This window comes from Oncorhynchus keta, chromosome 9, assembly GCF_023373465.1.
Source record: "Oncorhynchus keta strain PuntledgeMale-10-30-2019 chromosome 9, Oket_V2, whole genome shotgun sequence".
Taxonomy (NCBI): Eukaryota; Metazoa; Chordata; class Actinopteri; order Salmoniformes; family Salmonidae; genus Oncorhynchus; species Oncorhynchus keta.
In genome coordinates this window covers 4,466,916-4,482,783 of record NC_068429.1, presented here as the reverse complement: position 1 = coordinate 4,482,783, position 15,868 = coordinate 4,466,916, and the positions used below count along the sequence as shown (strand labels likewise).

The 15,868-nt window shown below is 44.8% G+C and overlaps 1 protein-coding gene and 1 long non-coding RNA gene across 25 annotated transcripts in view; both read left to right on the top strand.

Annotated features, from left to right (window-relative positions):
• Positions 1-15,868, top strand: part of LOC118380388 (netrin receptor DCC-like) — a 689,822-nt gene that overhangs the window by 313,869 nt on the left and 360,085 nt on the right. The window contains exon 3 of the mRNA XM_052526014.1: positions 570-857. Coding sequence (XP_052381974.1) covers positions 570-857 — 288 coding nt within the window. The remainder of the gene's footprint in view (positions 1-569; positions 858-15,868) is intronic.
• LOC127931652 (uncharacterized) lies at positions 8,352-9,364 on the top strand. 24 transcript variants are annotated; one of them, XR_008142140.1, is made up of 4 exons: positions 8,352-8,383; positions 8,628-8,678; positions 8,862-8,922; positions 9,350-9,364. It is a non-coding gene; the product is annotated as an uncharacterized LOC127931652 (long non-coding RNA). The 24 variants fall into 24 exon arrangements; XR_008142142.1 differs by lacking the exon at positions 8,862-8,922 and adding an exon at positions 8,801-8,861; XR_008142141.1 differs by lacking the exon at positions 8,628-8,678 and adding an exon at positions 8,567-8,617.

Sequence of the window (15,868 nt, the reverse complement as noted above, 5' to 3'; positions counted from 1 at the left end):
CTCTCTCTCTCCAGATCCCCTGAAACTCGTGGTCCATACAGAATCAGGGTCTTCATACCTGTGATTACTTCTAACTTCTTGTTTCTTCTCAGTGTCATCTAAACCACTGTCTCTCTCTCTCCCACCAGGGACGTTGAAGCTGGTCCCTACAGAGTCCGTGACTAAACCACTGTCTCTCTCTCTCTCACCAGGGACGTTGAAGCTGGTCCCTACAGAGTCCGTGACTAAACCACTGTTTCTCTCTCTCCCTTCAGGTCTGTTGAAGCTGGTCCCTACAGGGTCCGTGACTAAACCACTGTCTCTCTCTCTCCCTTCAGGTCCGTTGAAGCTGGTCCCTACAGAATCCGTGACTAAACCACTGTCTCTCTCTCTCCCTTCAGGTCTGTTGAAGCTGGTCCCTACAGAGTCCGTGACTAAACCACTGTCTCTCTCTCTCTCACCAGGGACGTTGAAGCTGGTCCCTACAGAGTCCGTGACTAAACCACTGTTTCTCTCTCTCCCTTCAGGTCTGTTGAAGCTGGTCCCTACAGGGTCCGTGACTAAACCACTGTCTCTCTCTCTCCCTTCAGGTCCGTTGAAGCTCGTGGTCCCTACAGAGTCAGTGTCCTCCTACCTGGGTGACACGGCCCTGCTGCGCTGTGAGGTGACTGGTGATCCCATGCCCGTGGTACGCTGGCAGAAGAACAGAGAGGACCTGCCCCTCACCTTAACCCCAGAGAGCAGAGTGGTGGTACTGCCCTCCGGATCGCTCCAGGTTAGCAAGGTTCAACCACCAGACTCTGCCACCTACCGCTGCCTGGCAGACAACCCTGGCAGTGCCCGCACCGGCAGCGACGCAGACCTACGTGTGTTGCCAGGTAGGCTACAATAGCTAACTCCTCTTGGCAGAGATATTCTACCGCCAATAATATTTTGTTCTGGGTTCGGAGACAAACTCTTATAATATATGACTGTAAGGTGGGAGTGGGACATTGTACTGCAGTGACATATCATTCATGATGAATTCATGCTTTTTCCAATGAGTACATGGATTGGTGGTCCTTCTGTAGCTCAGTTGGTAGAGCATGGCGCTTGTAACGCCAGGGTAGTGGGTTCAATTCCCGGGACCACCCATACGTAGAATGTATGCACACATGACTGTAAGTCGCTTTGGATAAAAGCGTCCACTAAATGGCATATATTACATCATGTTCTATTCACAGCGACCTCACAGGAAGACTTGGGTGCTTTCAAGCATTTCACTTTACATGCCTGGACATGTTTTACCTCAGTCACTATAGCAGATGTTTTCCTTGATTTACGTGACCTTTTGTTTTGACAGAGTCATGCAGAGACCAAGGTCTCTTTCGCAGATCAATATAATCACATTAATATTCACACCAATATTAACACATTAATATTCACACCAATATAAACACATTAATATTTCCATCAATATAAAGACATGATCAAATCATCAATAAACCAAAACACAATCATAGAAAACAATCACATTCTGGAGTGAAAAGGTCCTCAATCAGCCTTGGACTGTCCTAGAGGCACCAATCCATCCCATTTAGAGAGCCTTGGACTGTCCTAGAGGCACCAATCCATCCCATTTAGAGAGCCTTGGACTGTCCTAGAGGCACCAATCCATCCCATTTAGAGAGCCTTGGACTGTCCTAGAGGCACCAATCCATCCCATTTAGAGAGCCTTGGACTGTCCTGGAGGCACCAATCCATCCCATTTAGAGAGCCTTGGACTGTCCTAGAGGCACTGTCAATCCATCCCATTTAGAGAGCCTTGGACTGTCTTAGAGGCACCAATCCATCCCATTTAGAGAGCCTTGGACTGTCTGAGGCACCAATCCATCCCATTTAGAGAGCCTTGGACTGTCCTAGAGGCACCAATCCATCTCATTTAGAGAGCCTTGGACTGTCTTAGAGGCACCAATCCATCCCATTTAGAGAGCCTTGGACTGTCCTAGAGGCACCAATCCATCCCATTTAGAGAGCCTTGGACTGTCTTAGAGGCACCAATCCATCCCATTTAGAGAGCCTTGGACTGTCTTAGAGGCACCAATCCATCTCATTTAGAGAGCCTTGGACTGTCCTAGAGGCACCAATCCATCCCATTTAGAGAGCCTTGGACTGTCCTAGAGGCACCAATCCATCCCATTTAGAGAGCCTTGGACTGTCCTAGAGGCACCAATCCATCCCATTTAGAGAGCCTTGGACTGTCCTAGAGGCACCAATCCATCCCATTTAGAGAGCCTTGGACTGTCCTAGAGGCACCAATCCATCCCATTTAGAGAGCCTTGGACTGTCCTAGAGGCACCAATCCATCCCATTTAGAGAGCCTTGGACTGTCCTAGAGGCACCAATCCATCCCATTTAGAGAGCCTTGGACTGTCCTAGAGGCACCAATCCATCCCATTTAGAGAGCCTTGGACTGTCCTAGAGGCACCAATCCATCCCATTTAGAGAGCCTTGGACTGTCCTAGAGGCACCAATCCATCCCATTTAGAGAGCCTTGGACTGTCTTAGAGGCACCAATCCATCCCATTTAGAGAGCCTTGGACTGTCTTAGAGGCACCAATCCATCCCATTTAGAGAGCCTTGGACTGTCCTAGAGGCACCAATCCATCCCATTTAGAGAGCCTTGGACTGTCCTAGAGGCACCAATCCATCCCATTTAGAGAGCCTTGGACTGTCCTAGAGGCACCAATCCATCCCATTTAGAGAGCCTTGGACTGTCCTAGAGGCACCAATCCATCCCATTTAGAGAGCCTTGGACTGTCCTAGAGGCACCAATCCATCCCATTTAGAGAGCCTTGGACTGTCTTAGAGGCACCAATCCATCCCATTTAGAGAGCCTTGGACTGTCCTAGAGGCACCAATCCATCCCATTTAGAGAGCCTTGGACTGTCTTAGAGGCACCAATCCATCCCATTTAGAGAGCCTTGGACTGTCCTAGAGGCACCAATCCATCCCATTTAGAGAGCCTTGGACTGTCTTAGAGGCACCAATCCATCCCATTTAGAGAGCCTTGGACTGTCCTAGAGGCACCAATCCATCCCATTTAGAGAGCCTTGGACTGTCCTAGAGGCACCAATCCATCCCATTTAGAGAGCCTTGGACTGTCCTAGAGGCACCAATCCATCCCATTTAGAGAGCCTTGGACTGTCTTAGAGGCACCAATCCATCCCATTTAGAGAGCCTTGGACTGTCCTAGAGGCACCAATCCATCCCATTTAGAGAGCCTTGGACTGTCCTAGAGGCACCAATCCATCCCATTTAGAGAGCCTTGGACTGTCTTAGAGGCACCAATCCATCCCATTTAGAGAGCCTTGGACTGTCCTAGAGGCACCAATCCATCCCATTTAGAGAGCCTTGGACTGTCCTAGAGGCACCAATCCATCCCATTTAGAGAGCCTTGGACTGTCTTAGAGGCACCAATCCATCCCATTTAGAGCCTTGGACTGTCCTAGAGGCACCAATCCATCCCATTTAGAGAGCCTTGGACTGTCTTAGAGGCACCAATCCATCCCATTTAGAGAGCCTTGGACTGTCTCAGAGGCACCAATCCATCCCATTTAGAGAGCCTTGGACTGTCCTAGAGGCACCAATCCATCCCATTTAGAGAGCCTTGGACTGTCCTAGAGGCACCAATCCATCCCATTTAGAGAGCCTTGGACTGTCCTAGAGGCACCAATCCATCCCATTTAGAGAGCCTTGGACTGTCCTAGAGGCACCAATCCATCCCATTTAGAGAGCCTTGGACTGTCCTAGAGGCACCAATCCATCCCATTTAGAGAGCCTTGGACTGTCCTAGAGGCACCAATCCATCCCATTTAGAGAGCCTTGGACTGTCTTAGAGGCACCAATCCATCCCATTTAGAGAGCCCTGGACTGTCCTAGAGGCACCAATCCATCCCATTTAGAGAGCCTTGGACTGTCCTAGAGGCACCAATCCATCCCATTTAGAGAGCCTTGGACTGTCTTAGAGGCACCAATCCATCCCATTTAGAGAGCCTTGGACTGTCCTAGAGGCACCAATCCATCCCATTTAGAGAGCCTTGGACTGTCCTAGAGGCACCAATCCATCCCATTTAGAGAGCCTTGGACTGTCTTAGAGGCACCAATCCATCCCATTTAGAGAGCCTTGGACTGTCCTAGAGGCACCAATCCATCCCATTTGGAGAGCCTTGGACTGTCCTAGAGGCACCAATCCATCCCATTTGGAGAGCCTTGGACTGTCCTAGAGGCACCAATCCATCCCATTTAGAGAGCCTTGGACTGTCTTAGAGGCACCAATCCATCCCATTTAGAGAGCCTTGGACTGTCCTAGAGGCACCAATCCATCCCATTTGGAGAGCCTTGGACTGTCCTAGAGGCACCAATCCATCCCATTTGGAGAGCCTTGGACTGTCCTAGAGGCACCAATCCATCCCATTTGGAGAGCCTTGGACTGTCCTAGAGGCACCAATCCATCCCATTTGGAGAGCCTTGGACTGTCCTAGAGGCACCAATCCATCCCATTTAGAGAGCCTTGGACTGTCTTAGAGGCACCAATCCATCCCATTTAGAGAGCCTTGGACTGTCTGAGGCACCAATCCATCCCATTTAGAGAGCCTTGGACTGTCCTAGAGGCACCAATCCATCCCATTTAGAGAGCCTTGGACTGTCTTAGAGGCACCAATCCATCCCATTTAGAGAGCCTTGGACTGTCCTAGAGGCACCAATCCATCCCATTTAGAGAGCCTTGGACTGTCTCAGAGGCACCAATCCATCCCATTTAGAGAGCCTTGGACTGTCCTAGAGGCACCAATCCATCCCATTTAGAGAGCCTTGGACTGTCTTAGAGGCACCAATCCATCCCATTTAGAGAGCCTTGGACTGTCCTAGAGGCACCAATCCATCCCATTTAGAGAGCCTTGGACTGTCTTAGAGGCACCAATCCATCCCATTTAGAGAGCCTTGGACTGTCCTAGAGGCACCAATCCATCCCATTTAGAGAGCCTTGGACTGTCTTAGAGGCACCAATCCATCCCATTTAGAGAGCCTTGGACTGTCTTAGAGGCACCAATCCATCCCATTTAGAGAGCCTTGGACTGTCCTAGAGGCACCAATTCATCCCATTTAGAGAGCCTTGGACTGTCCTAGAGGCACCAATTCATCCCATTTAGAGAGCCTTGGACTGTCCTAGAGGCACCAATTCATCCCATTTAGAGAGCCTTGGACTGTCCTAGAGGCACCAATTCATCCCATTTAGAGAGCCTTAGACTGTCTCAGAGGCACCAATCCATCCCATTTAGAGAGCCTTGGACTGTCTTAGAGGCACCAATCCATCCCATTTAGAGAGCCCTGGAGATTATTTTACCAGTAAGGTGCCAAAAATGTAACAGCAGATGTACCTAACTGGTTGGAGATGGAAGGTATCTCCAGAGTTAGCCGTCTCTCAACCGGGTCTGGTATCTCTGTCCTGTGACCTCCAGCAGGACGAATATCCCTGATGTTGGCAGGATGTCGTGTAATTTGATTACTACAACTGATCCTAGATTTAACTTTAAATTAATATACTATAGTTGAAATGTACTCCTGTCTTATCATTTAAAGGGCTTTGTGGTCTCTGTACAGTTCAGGTCTCCGAGGACGATTGATCGATGAACGGATTGGATAGATCACATAATCTCTCCCTCTGTATGTGACCTTTACAGTCAGAGACACGACATCATCAAGAGAGAATAAAGAGCTCGTCCAGCCGTTGAACTTGTTTGTCCCCCACTACTTCACGATTGACTGGACCATTCTACGTAGTTCCTCCTGCTCACAGGAGAGCAGACGTTGATCTCACAACAGAAAGGAGCAGACGGACATTCAGTACATATTTATTCTGAACACAATAATGTCTGTTAACCCTAAGTCTCCTGATGTAGTGTAGGAGACTGTTAACCCTGAGTCTACTGATGTAGTGTAGGAGACTGTTAACCCTAAGTCTCCTGATATAGTGTAGGAGACTGTTAACCCTGAGTCTACTGATGTAGTGTAGGAGACTGTTAACCCTGAGTCTACTGATGTAGTGTAGGAGACTGTTAACCCTAAGTCTCCTGATGTAGTGTAGGAGACTGTTAACCCTGAGTCTACTGATGTAGTGTAGGAGACTGTTAACCCTGAGTCTACTGATGTAGTGTAGGAGACTGTTAACCCTGAGTCTACTGATGTAGTGTAGGAGACTGTTAACCCTGAATCTACTGATGTAGTGTAGGTGACTGTTAACCCTGAGTCTACTGATGTAGTGTAGGAGACTGTTAACCCTGAGTCTACTGATGTAGTGTAGGAGACTGTTAACCCTGAGTCTCCTGATGTAGTGTAGGAGACTGTTAACCCTGAGTCTACTGATGTAGTGTAGGAGACTGTTAACCCTGAGTCTACTGATGTAGTGTAGGTGACTGTTAACCCTGAGTCTCCTGATGTAGTGTAGGAGACTGTTAACCCTGAGTCTCCTGATGTAGTGTAGGAGACTGTTAACCCTGAGTCTACTGATGTAGTGTAGGAGACTGTTAACCCTGAGTCTACTGATGTAGTGTAGGAGACTGTTAACCCTGAGTCTACTGATGTAGTGTAGGTGACTGTTAACCCTGAGTCTCCTGATGTAGTGTAGGTGACTGTTAACCCTGAGTCTGCTGATGTAGTGTAGGTGAAGTGGGCTCAGCAGGTAACGGTGACATCGGTTTGCACAACCAGTTCCAATTGTAAGGTAGTGATCGTAGCGTTGTTACCGTTGCCATGGTGATCACGTTGTAACGACCCAGGAAGTAACATCTACAGTAACAATAGGTGTTGCCAGGAAACTCTCAGTGATCAAGTGCAAGAATCAATAGCATTCCAAGCTACTGTGTGATTAGACTCGACTCAAATAAACATCCAAAACGACGAGCTAAAACAATTATACCAAATGGCGCTCTGTTCCTTTTATAGTGCACTACTATTGATCAGGGCCTAGAAATAGGATAGGATTGTGGATTCAGAGATTATGTCCACCTCACAGTCTACTTTGATAGTTAAACTTTTAATCCAATTAATAGTTTTTGTTTTCCTTATCAGAGGTGGACGGGATCGAAAGAGAGTGAATATCCTGTGTTGTCCTGAACTCCGTCGAACTCATTAATGTGGGATATGAAATACACAAGTTAGTCCCTGTCTGTGCATCCTAAACGGCACTCTATATAGTGCACGGGGCTCCATAAGGCTCTGTTACAAAAGTAGTGCACTATATATGGAATAAGGGGCCCATTTGGGACGCCGCTCTCTCATTGTGAATGCTAACACTCTCCAGCCGTAGGGTTGGTAATGTGCTGACAGCTGTCTCTGTGCCCGCTGTAGACCTGCCTGATTTGACACCCCTGTCTGCGAATGTATTAAACAGGCAATCTGGGATTGGCCATTCATCTTTTGGACTTCTAAATGAATGATATAGCCATTGATTCTAGATGAATATATATATATATATATTTATATACAGTGGGGCAAAAAAAGTATTTAGTATTTAGTCAGACACCAATTGTGCATGTTCTCTCACTTATAAAGATGAGAGAGGCCTGTAGTTTTCATCATAGGTGCACTTCAACTATGACAGACAAAATGATAATGTTTTTTCCAGAAATCACATTGTAGGATTTTTAATGAATTTATTTGCAAATTATGGTGGACAATAAGTATTTGGTCACCTACAAACAAGCAAGATTTCTGGCTCTCACAGACCTGTAACTTCTTCTTTAAGAGGATCCTCTGTCCTCCATTCGTTACCTGTATTAATATATATTAATATATACATATACAATATATACATGTATATATAGTTCAACTGTCATACCCCACCGGTACTCAGAATATAAGATTGTTTAAACAAACACTGTAAGGCCTAAAAGCCTTCCACACATCCATGTCTATGAATTTGAGTTTACATTTCTCCAGCTCCATCCCTCAGTGGCCGGCTGGGCTGCCCACTTTGTCGCTTGGTTCGTTTTGAATCCCAGACTGCCCCTTTAAACCATCAAAATATCCTTTCCTCTCCTGCTGCTTCCATCCACCCCGGCCCCTCAACGTCCTGATTAGATATTTAAGCAATAAGGCCCGAGGAGGTGTGATATTGTAACGGCTGTCGTGGGTTGAAGAAGGTGAAGAGGACCAAAGTGCAGCGTTGTACGTGTTCATGATGTAAATTTATTTTTTATTTACTCAGAACACTACGATCAAAATAACAAAAAAATAGACCAACACGAAACAGTTCTTTCTGGTGCACAGAGACAACAACTACCCACAACTAACAGGGGGGAACAGGCTGCCTAAGTATGGTTCTCAATCAGAGACAACAACTCCCCACAAACACAGGTGGGAACAGGTTAGCTAAGTATGGTTCTCAATCAGAGACAACAACTACCCACAAACACAGGTGGGAACAGGTTAGCTAAGTATGGTTCTCAATCAGAGACAACAACTCCCCACAAACACAGGTGGGAACAGGTTAGCTAAGTATGGTTCTCAATCAGAGACAACAACTACCCACAAACACAGGTGGGAACAGGTTAGCTAAGTATGGTTCTCAGTCAGAGACAACAACTACCCACAAACACAGGTGCGAACAGGTTAGCTAAGTATGGTTCTCAGTCAGAGACAACAACTACCCACAAACACAGGTGCGAACAGGTTAGCTAAGTATGGTTCTCAATCAGAGACAACAACTACCCACAAACACAGGTGGGAACAGGTTAGCTAAGTATGGTTCTCAATCAGAGACAACAACTCCCCACAAACACAGGTGTGAACAGGTTAGCTAAGTATGGTTCTCAATCAGAGACAACAACTCCCCACAAACACAGGTGTGAACAGGTTAGCTAAGTATGGTTCTCAATCAGAGACAACAACTCCCCACAAACACAGGTGTGAACAGGTTAGCTAAGTATGGTTCTCAATCAGAGACAACAACTACCCACAAACACAGGTGCGAACAGGTTAGCTAAGTATGGTTCTCAATCAGAGACAACAACTACCTACAAACACAGGTGGGAACAGGTTAGCTAAGTATGGTTCTCAATCAGAGACAACAACTACCCACAAACACAGGTGCGAACAGGTTAGCTAAGTATGGTTCTCAATCAGAGACAACAACTACCCACAAACACAGGTGCGAACAGGTTAGCTAAGTATGGTTCTCAATCAGAGACAACAACTACCCACAAACACAGGTGGGAACAGGTTAGCTAAGTATGGTTCTCAATCAGAGACAACAACTACCCACAAACACAGGTGCGAACAGGTTAGCTAAGTATGGTTCTCAATCAGAGACAACAACTACCCACAAACACAGGTGGGAACAGGTTAGCTAAGTATGGTTCTCAATCAGAGACAACAACTACTCACAAACACAGGTGCGAACAGGTTAGCTAAGTATGGTTCTCAATCAGAGACAACGATTACCAGCTGCCTCTGATTGGGAACCATACCAGGCCAAACACATAGAAGTACAAAACCTAGACTACAAAACATAGAATGACCACCCCAACTCACGCCCTGACCATACTAAAACAGAGACATAAAAAAGGAACTAAGGTCAGGATGTGACAGATATACAGTATGGCCATTATGCCACGACTAACTTTTTTCCCTGCGTTGAATTCATTACCGTATTAAGAATTTAATGTGGGCAGGTCGTGCATGGTGTATGCACCTAAAAATGGTATGTGATCCGCCAATCAAATCCTGAAGAAGAAGAAGAAACCTAGCCAACTGACCACACTGTGATGTCATCATTTAGAAAGCAACACACCTGTCTATATAAGGTCTCACAGTTGACAGTGGATGTCAGAGCAGAATCTATACCTTGAAGTCCAAGGAACTGTCCGGAGATCTCCAAGATATCATTTTTGTGTTGAGGCGTATATCTGGGGCAGGGTATAAAACCATTTCTAGAGGGTTGAAAGTTTCCAAGCGGACATGACAGCATGCCTGGAGTTGGAAAAAAGCTTAGCCTTTTGTTAACAACACTGTCATCTCAGATTTTCAAAATATGCTTTTCAACTAAAGCTACACAAGCATTTGTGTAATAATATTGATAGCCTAGCATAGCATTAAGCCTAGCATTCAGCAGGCAACATTTTCACAAAAACAAGAAAAGCATTCAAATAAAATAATTTACCTTTGAAGAACTTTGGATGTTTTCAATGACGAGACTTATTTTAGATAGCAAATGTTCATTTTTTCAAAAAAGATTATTTGTGTAGACAAAATAGCTCCGTTTTGTTCATCACGTTTGGCTAAGAAAAGACTGGAAAATGCAGTCACTTACAACGCCGACAGAAACATGGCAAACGTTGTTTAGAATCAATCCTCAAGGTGTTTTTCACATATCTATTCGATAATCTATCAGTGGTGGCAGTTGGCTTCTCATCAGAAGCAAACAGAAAAATACTGCAGCTTGAGATTACGCAATAATTGCGACGGAGGACACAAGCGACCACCTGGTAGATGTAGTCTCTTATGGTCAATCTTCCAATGATATGCCTACAAATACGTCACAATGCTGTCGACACCTTGGGGAAGCGACAGAAAGCCTAAGCTCATTCGTGGCCCATTCACAGCCATATAAGGAGTCATTGGCATGAGGTGGTTTCAAAAAATGCGGCACTTCCTGATTGGATTTTTATCTGGGGTTTTTCTGTAACATCAGTTCTGTGGCACTCACAGACAATATCTTTGCAGTTTTGGAAACGTCAGAGTGTTTTCTTTCCAAAGCTGTCAATTATATGCATAGTCGAGCATCTTTTCGTGACAAAATATCTTGTTTAAAACGGGAACGTTTTTCATCCAAAAATCAAAATAGCGCCCCCTATATCCAATAAGTTAATCCTAAACCTAATTCTAACCCTAAAACTAATTCTAACCTTATCCCTAAACCTAATTCTAACCTTAATCCTAAACCTAATTCTAACCTTAAACCTAAACCTAATTCTAACCCTAAACCTAATTCTAACCTTAACCCTAAACCCCCTAGATACAGCATTTGACCTTGTCCCCAGCTGGTCAAATAGTTGTTTGTTTACTGCTCTTGTAGGGACTTCTGTTAGTATAGTTAAACACATTCACATGAAGCTCCCTCTCTGGATGTGTCTGCCTAAAGAACCAAGCTTGGGGTTATGGAGGGTCAACCCATTTCAGTTCTATCTGATAGTCAAATTCTCTGGAGCCCTCAACCCTCAGTCTACCTGACACACACACACACACACATGCAAGCACGCGCACATGCACACGCGCGCGCACACACACACACACACACACACACACACACACACACACACACACACACACACACACACACACACACACACACACACACACACACACACACACACACACACACACACACACACACACACACACACACACACACTCCGTATCCCTGACTGGCTGTCTGTCAGATAAACCCTTGTTTAGCTAAATGGTTATATCTGCCTGCGCTTTGTGCTGTTCGGGAAATAAAACCAGGCTTGGATCTAAATTGCAGGTATTGAAGTGAGAAAACTCACAATCATGTTGAAGGAATCCCCCAGTGTAGGGGTCAGTCAGGTGTGACTGTCTGAACGGAGTAACGTTTGCAGGTTAGGTTGATTGGGGCGGCAGGGTAGCCTAGTGGTTAGAGCGTTGGACAAGTAATCGAAAGTTTGCAAGATCCAATCCCTGAGCTGACGAGGTAAAAATCTGTCGTTCTGCCCCTGAACAAGGCAGTTAACCCACTGTTCCTTGGCTGTCATTGAAAATACGAATTTGTTCTTAACTGACTTGCCTCGTTAAATAAAAGTAAAATCAAGCCTCTGTTGAGACTGAACTGAAGTATAAGGTAGCTGAAACAGAGAATTGTGGGTAAAGGCGCACCACAGGGAAGTGTGTTGTCGCGTCGTTCGATTGTTTTTGCCATTATGGTCCATCAGGGTATGTGTTGTTGTTGCATCTTTAACATTGCATGCAACAACTAGTCTAACCACAGAGCTTGTTAAGAGATGAGACTAGTTTAACCATAGAGCTTGTTAAGAGATGAGACTAGTTTAACCACAGAGCTCGTTAGGAGAAGGACTAGTCTAACCACAGAGCTTGTTAAGAGATGAGACTAGTTTAACCACAGAGCTCGTTAGGAGAAGGACTAGTCTAACCACAGAGCTTGTTAAGAGATGAGACTAGTTTAACCACAGAGCTTGTTAAGAGATGAGACTAGTTTAACCACAGAGCTCGTTAGGAGAAGGACTAGTCTAACCACAGAGCTTGTTAAGAGATGAGACTAGTTTAACCACAGAGCTTGTTAAGAGATGAGACTAGTCTAACCACAGAGCTTGTTAAGAGATGAGACTAGTTTAACCATAGAGCTTGTTAAGAGATGAGACTAGTTTAACCACAGAGCTCGTTAGGAGAAGGACTAGTCTAACCACAGAGCTTGTTAAGAGATGAGACTAGTTTAACCACAGAGCTTGTTAAGAGATGAGACTAGTTTAACCACAGAGCTTGTTAAGAGATGAGACTAGTTTAACCACAGAGCTTGTTAAGAGATGAGACTAGTTTAACCACAGAGCTCGTTAGGAGAAGGACTAGTCTAACCACAGAGCTTGTTAAGAGATGAGACTAGTTTAACCACAGAGCTCGTTAGGAGAAGGACTAGTCTAACCACAGAGCTTGTTAAGAGATGAGACTAGTTTAACCACAGAGCTCGTTGAGAGATGAGACTAGTTTAACCACAGAGCTTGTTAAGAGATGAGACTAGTTTAACCACAGAGCTTGTTAAGAGATGAGACTAGTTTAACCACAGAGCTTGTTAAGAGATGAGACTAGTTTAACCACAGAGCTTGTTAAGAGATGAGACTAGTTTAACCACAGAGCTTGTTAAGAGATGAGACTAGTTTAACCACAGAGCTTGTTAAGAGATGAGACTAGTTTAACCACAGAGCTCGTTAGGAGAAGGACTAGTCTAACCACAGAGCTTGTTAAGAGATGAGACTAGTTTAACCACAGAGCTTGTTAAGAGATGAGACTAGTTTAACCACAGAGCTTGTTAAGAGATGAGACTAGTTTAACCACAGAGCTTGTTAAGAGATGAGACTAGTTTAACCACAGAGCTTGTTAAGAGATGAGACTAGTTTAACCACAGAGCTTGTTAAGAGATGAGACTAGTTTAACCACAGAGCTTGTTAAGAGATGAGACTAGTTTAACCACAGAGCTTGTTAAGAGATGGACTAGTTTAACCACAGAGCTTGTTAAGAGATGAGACTAGTTTAACCACAGAGCTTGTTAAGAGATGAGACTAGTTTAACCACAGAGCTTGTTAAGAGATGAGACTAGTTTAACCACAGAGCTTGTTAAGAGATGACTAGTTTAACCACAGACTAGTCTAACCACAGAGCTTGTTAAGAGATGAGACTAGTTTAACCACAGAGCTCGTTGAGAGATGAGACTAGTTTAACAACAGAGCTTGTTAGGAGAAGGACTAGTCTAACCACAGAGCTCGTTAGGAGAAGGACTAGTCTAACAACAGAGCTTGTTAAGAGAAGGACTAGTCTAACCACAGAGCTTGTTAGGAGAAGAACTAGTCTAACCACAGAGCTCGTTAGGAGAAGGACTAGTCTAACCACAGAGCTTGTTAGGAGAAGAACTAGTCTAACCACAGAGCTCGTTAGGAGAAGAACTAGTCTAACCACAGAGCTTGTTAGGAGAAGGACTAGTCTAACAACAGAGCTTGTTAGGAGAAGGACTAGTCTAACCACAGAGCTTGTTAGGAGAAGAACTAGTCTAACCACAGAGCTCGTTAGGAGAAGAACTAGTCTAACCACAGAGCTTGTTAGGAGAAGGACTAGTCTAACAACAGAGCTTGTTAGGAGAAGGACTAGTCTAACCAGAGAGCTTGTTAAGAGAAGGACTAGTCTAACCACAGAGCTTGTTAGGAGAAGGACTAGTCTAACCACAGAGCTTGTTAAGAGAAGGACTAGTCTAACCACAGAGCTTGTTAAGAGAAGGACTAGTCTAACCACAGAGCTTGTTAGGAGAAGGACTAGTCTAACCACAGAGCTTGTTAGGAGAAGGACTAGTCTAACCACAGAGCTTGTTAGGAGATGAGACTAGTCTAACCACAGAGCTTGTTAGGAGATGAGACTAGTCTAACCACAGAGCTTGTTAGGAGATGAGACTAGTCTAACCACAGAGCTTGTTAGGAGATGAGACTAGTCTAACCACAGAGCTTGTTAGGAGATGAGACTAGTCTAACCACAGAGCTCGTTAGGGGATGAGACTAGTCTAACCACAGAGCTTGTTAGGAGATGAGACTAGTGTAACCACAGAGCTTGTTAGTAGATGAGACTAGTCTAACCACAGAGCTTGTTAGGATATGAGACTAGTTTAACCACAGAGCTTGTTAGGAGATGAGACTAGTGTAACCACAGAGCTTGTTAGTAGATGAGACTAGTCTAACCACAGAGCTTGTTAGGATATGAGACTAGTTTAACCACAGAGCTTGTTAGGAAAAGCACTAGTTTAACCACAGAGGTTGTTAGGAGATGAGACTAGTTTAACCACAGAGCTTGTTAGGAGATGAGACTAGTCTAACCACAGAGCTTGTTAGGAGATGAGACTAGTCTAACCACAGAGCTTGTTAGGAGATGAGACTAGTCTAACCACAGAGCTTGTTAGGAGATGAGACTAGTCTAACCACAGAGCTTGTTAGGATATGAGACTAGTCTAACCACAGAGCTCATTAGGAGAAGGACTAGTTTAACCACAGAGCTCGTTAGGAGAAGGACTAGTTTAACCACAGAGCTCGTTAGGAGAAGGACTAGTTTAACCAACGAACTTGTTAGGAGATGAGACTAGTTTAACCACAGAGCTCATTAGGAGAAGGACTAGTTTAACCACAGAGCTCGTTAGGAGAAGGACTAGTTTAACCACAGAGCTTGTTAGGAGATGAGACTAGTCTAACCACAGATCTTGTTAGGGGATGAGACTAGTCTAACCACAGAGCTTGTTAGGAGATGAGACTAGTGTAACCACAGAGCTTGTTAGGAGAAGCACTAGTTTAACCACCAAACTTGTTAGGAGATGAGACAAGTTTAACCACAGAGCTCGTTAGGAGAAGGACTAGTTTAACCACAGAGCTCGTTAGGAAAATGACTAGTTTAACCACAGAGCTCGTTCGGAGAAGGACTAGTTTAACCACCGAACTTGTTAAGAGATGAGACTAGTTTAACCACAGAGCTCATTAGGAGAAGGACTAGTTTAACCACAGAGCTCGTTAGGAGAAGGACTAGTTTAACCAACGAACTTGTTAGGAGATGAGACTAGTTTAACCACAGAGCTCATTAGGAGAAGGACTAGTTTAACCACAGAGCTCGTTAGGAGAAGGACTAGTTTAACCACAGAGCTTGTAGGGAGATGAGACTAGTCTAACCACAGAGCTTGTTCGGAGAAGGACTAGTCTAACCACAGAGCTTGTTAGGAGAAGGACTAGTCTAACCACAGAGCTTGTTAGGAGATGAGACTAGTTTAACCACAGAACTCGTTAGCAGAAGGACTAGTTTAACCACAGAGCTCGTTAGGAGAAGGACTAGTTTAACCACATAGCTTGTTAGGAGATGAGACTAGTTTAACCACAGAGCTTGTTAGGAGATGAGACTAGTTTAACCACAGAGCTTGTTAGGAGATGAGACTAGTTTAACCACAGAGCTTGTTAGGAGATGAGACTAGTCTAACCACAGAGCTTGTTAGGAGATGAGACTAGTCTAACCACAGAGCTTGTTAGGGGATGAGACTAGTCTAACCACAGAGCTTGTTAGTAGAAGGACTAGTTTAACCACAGAG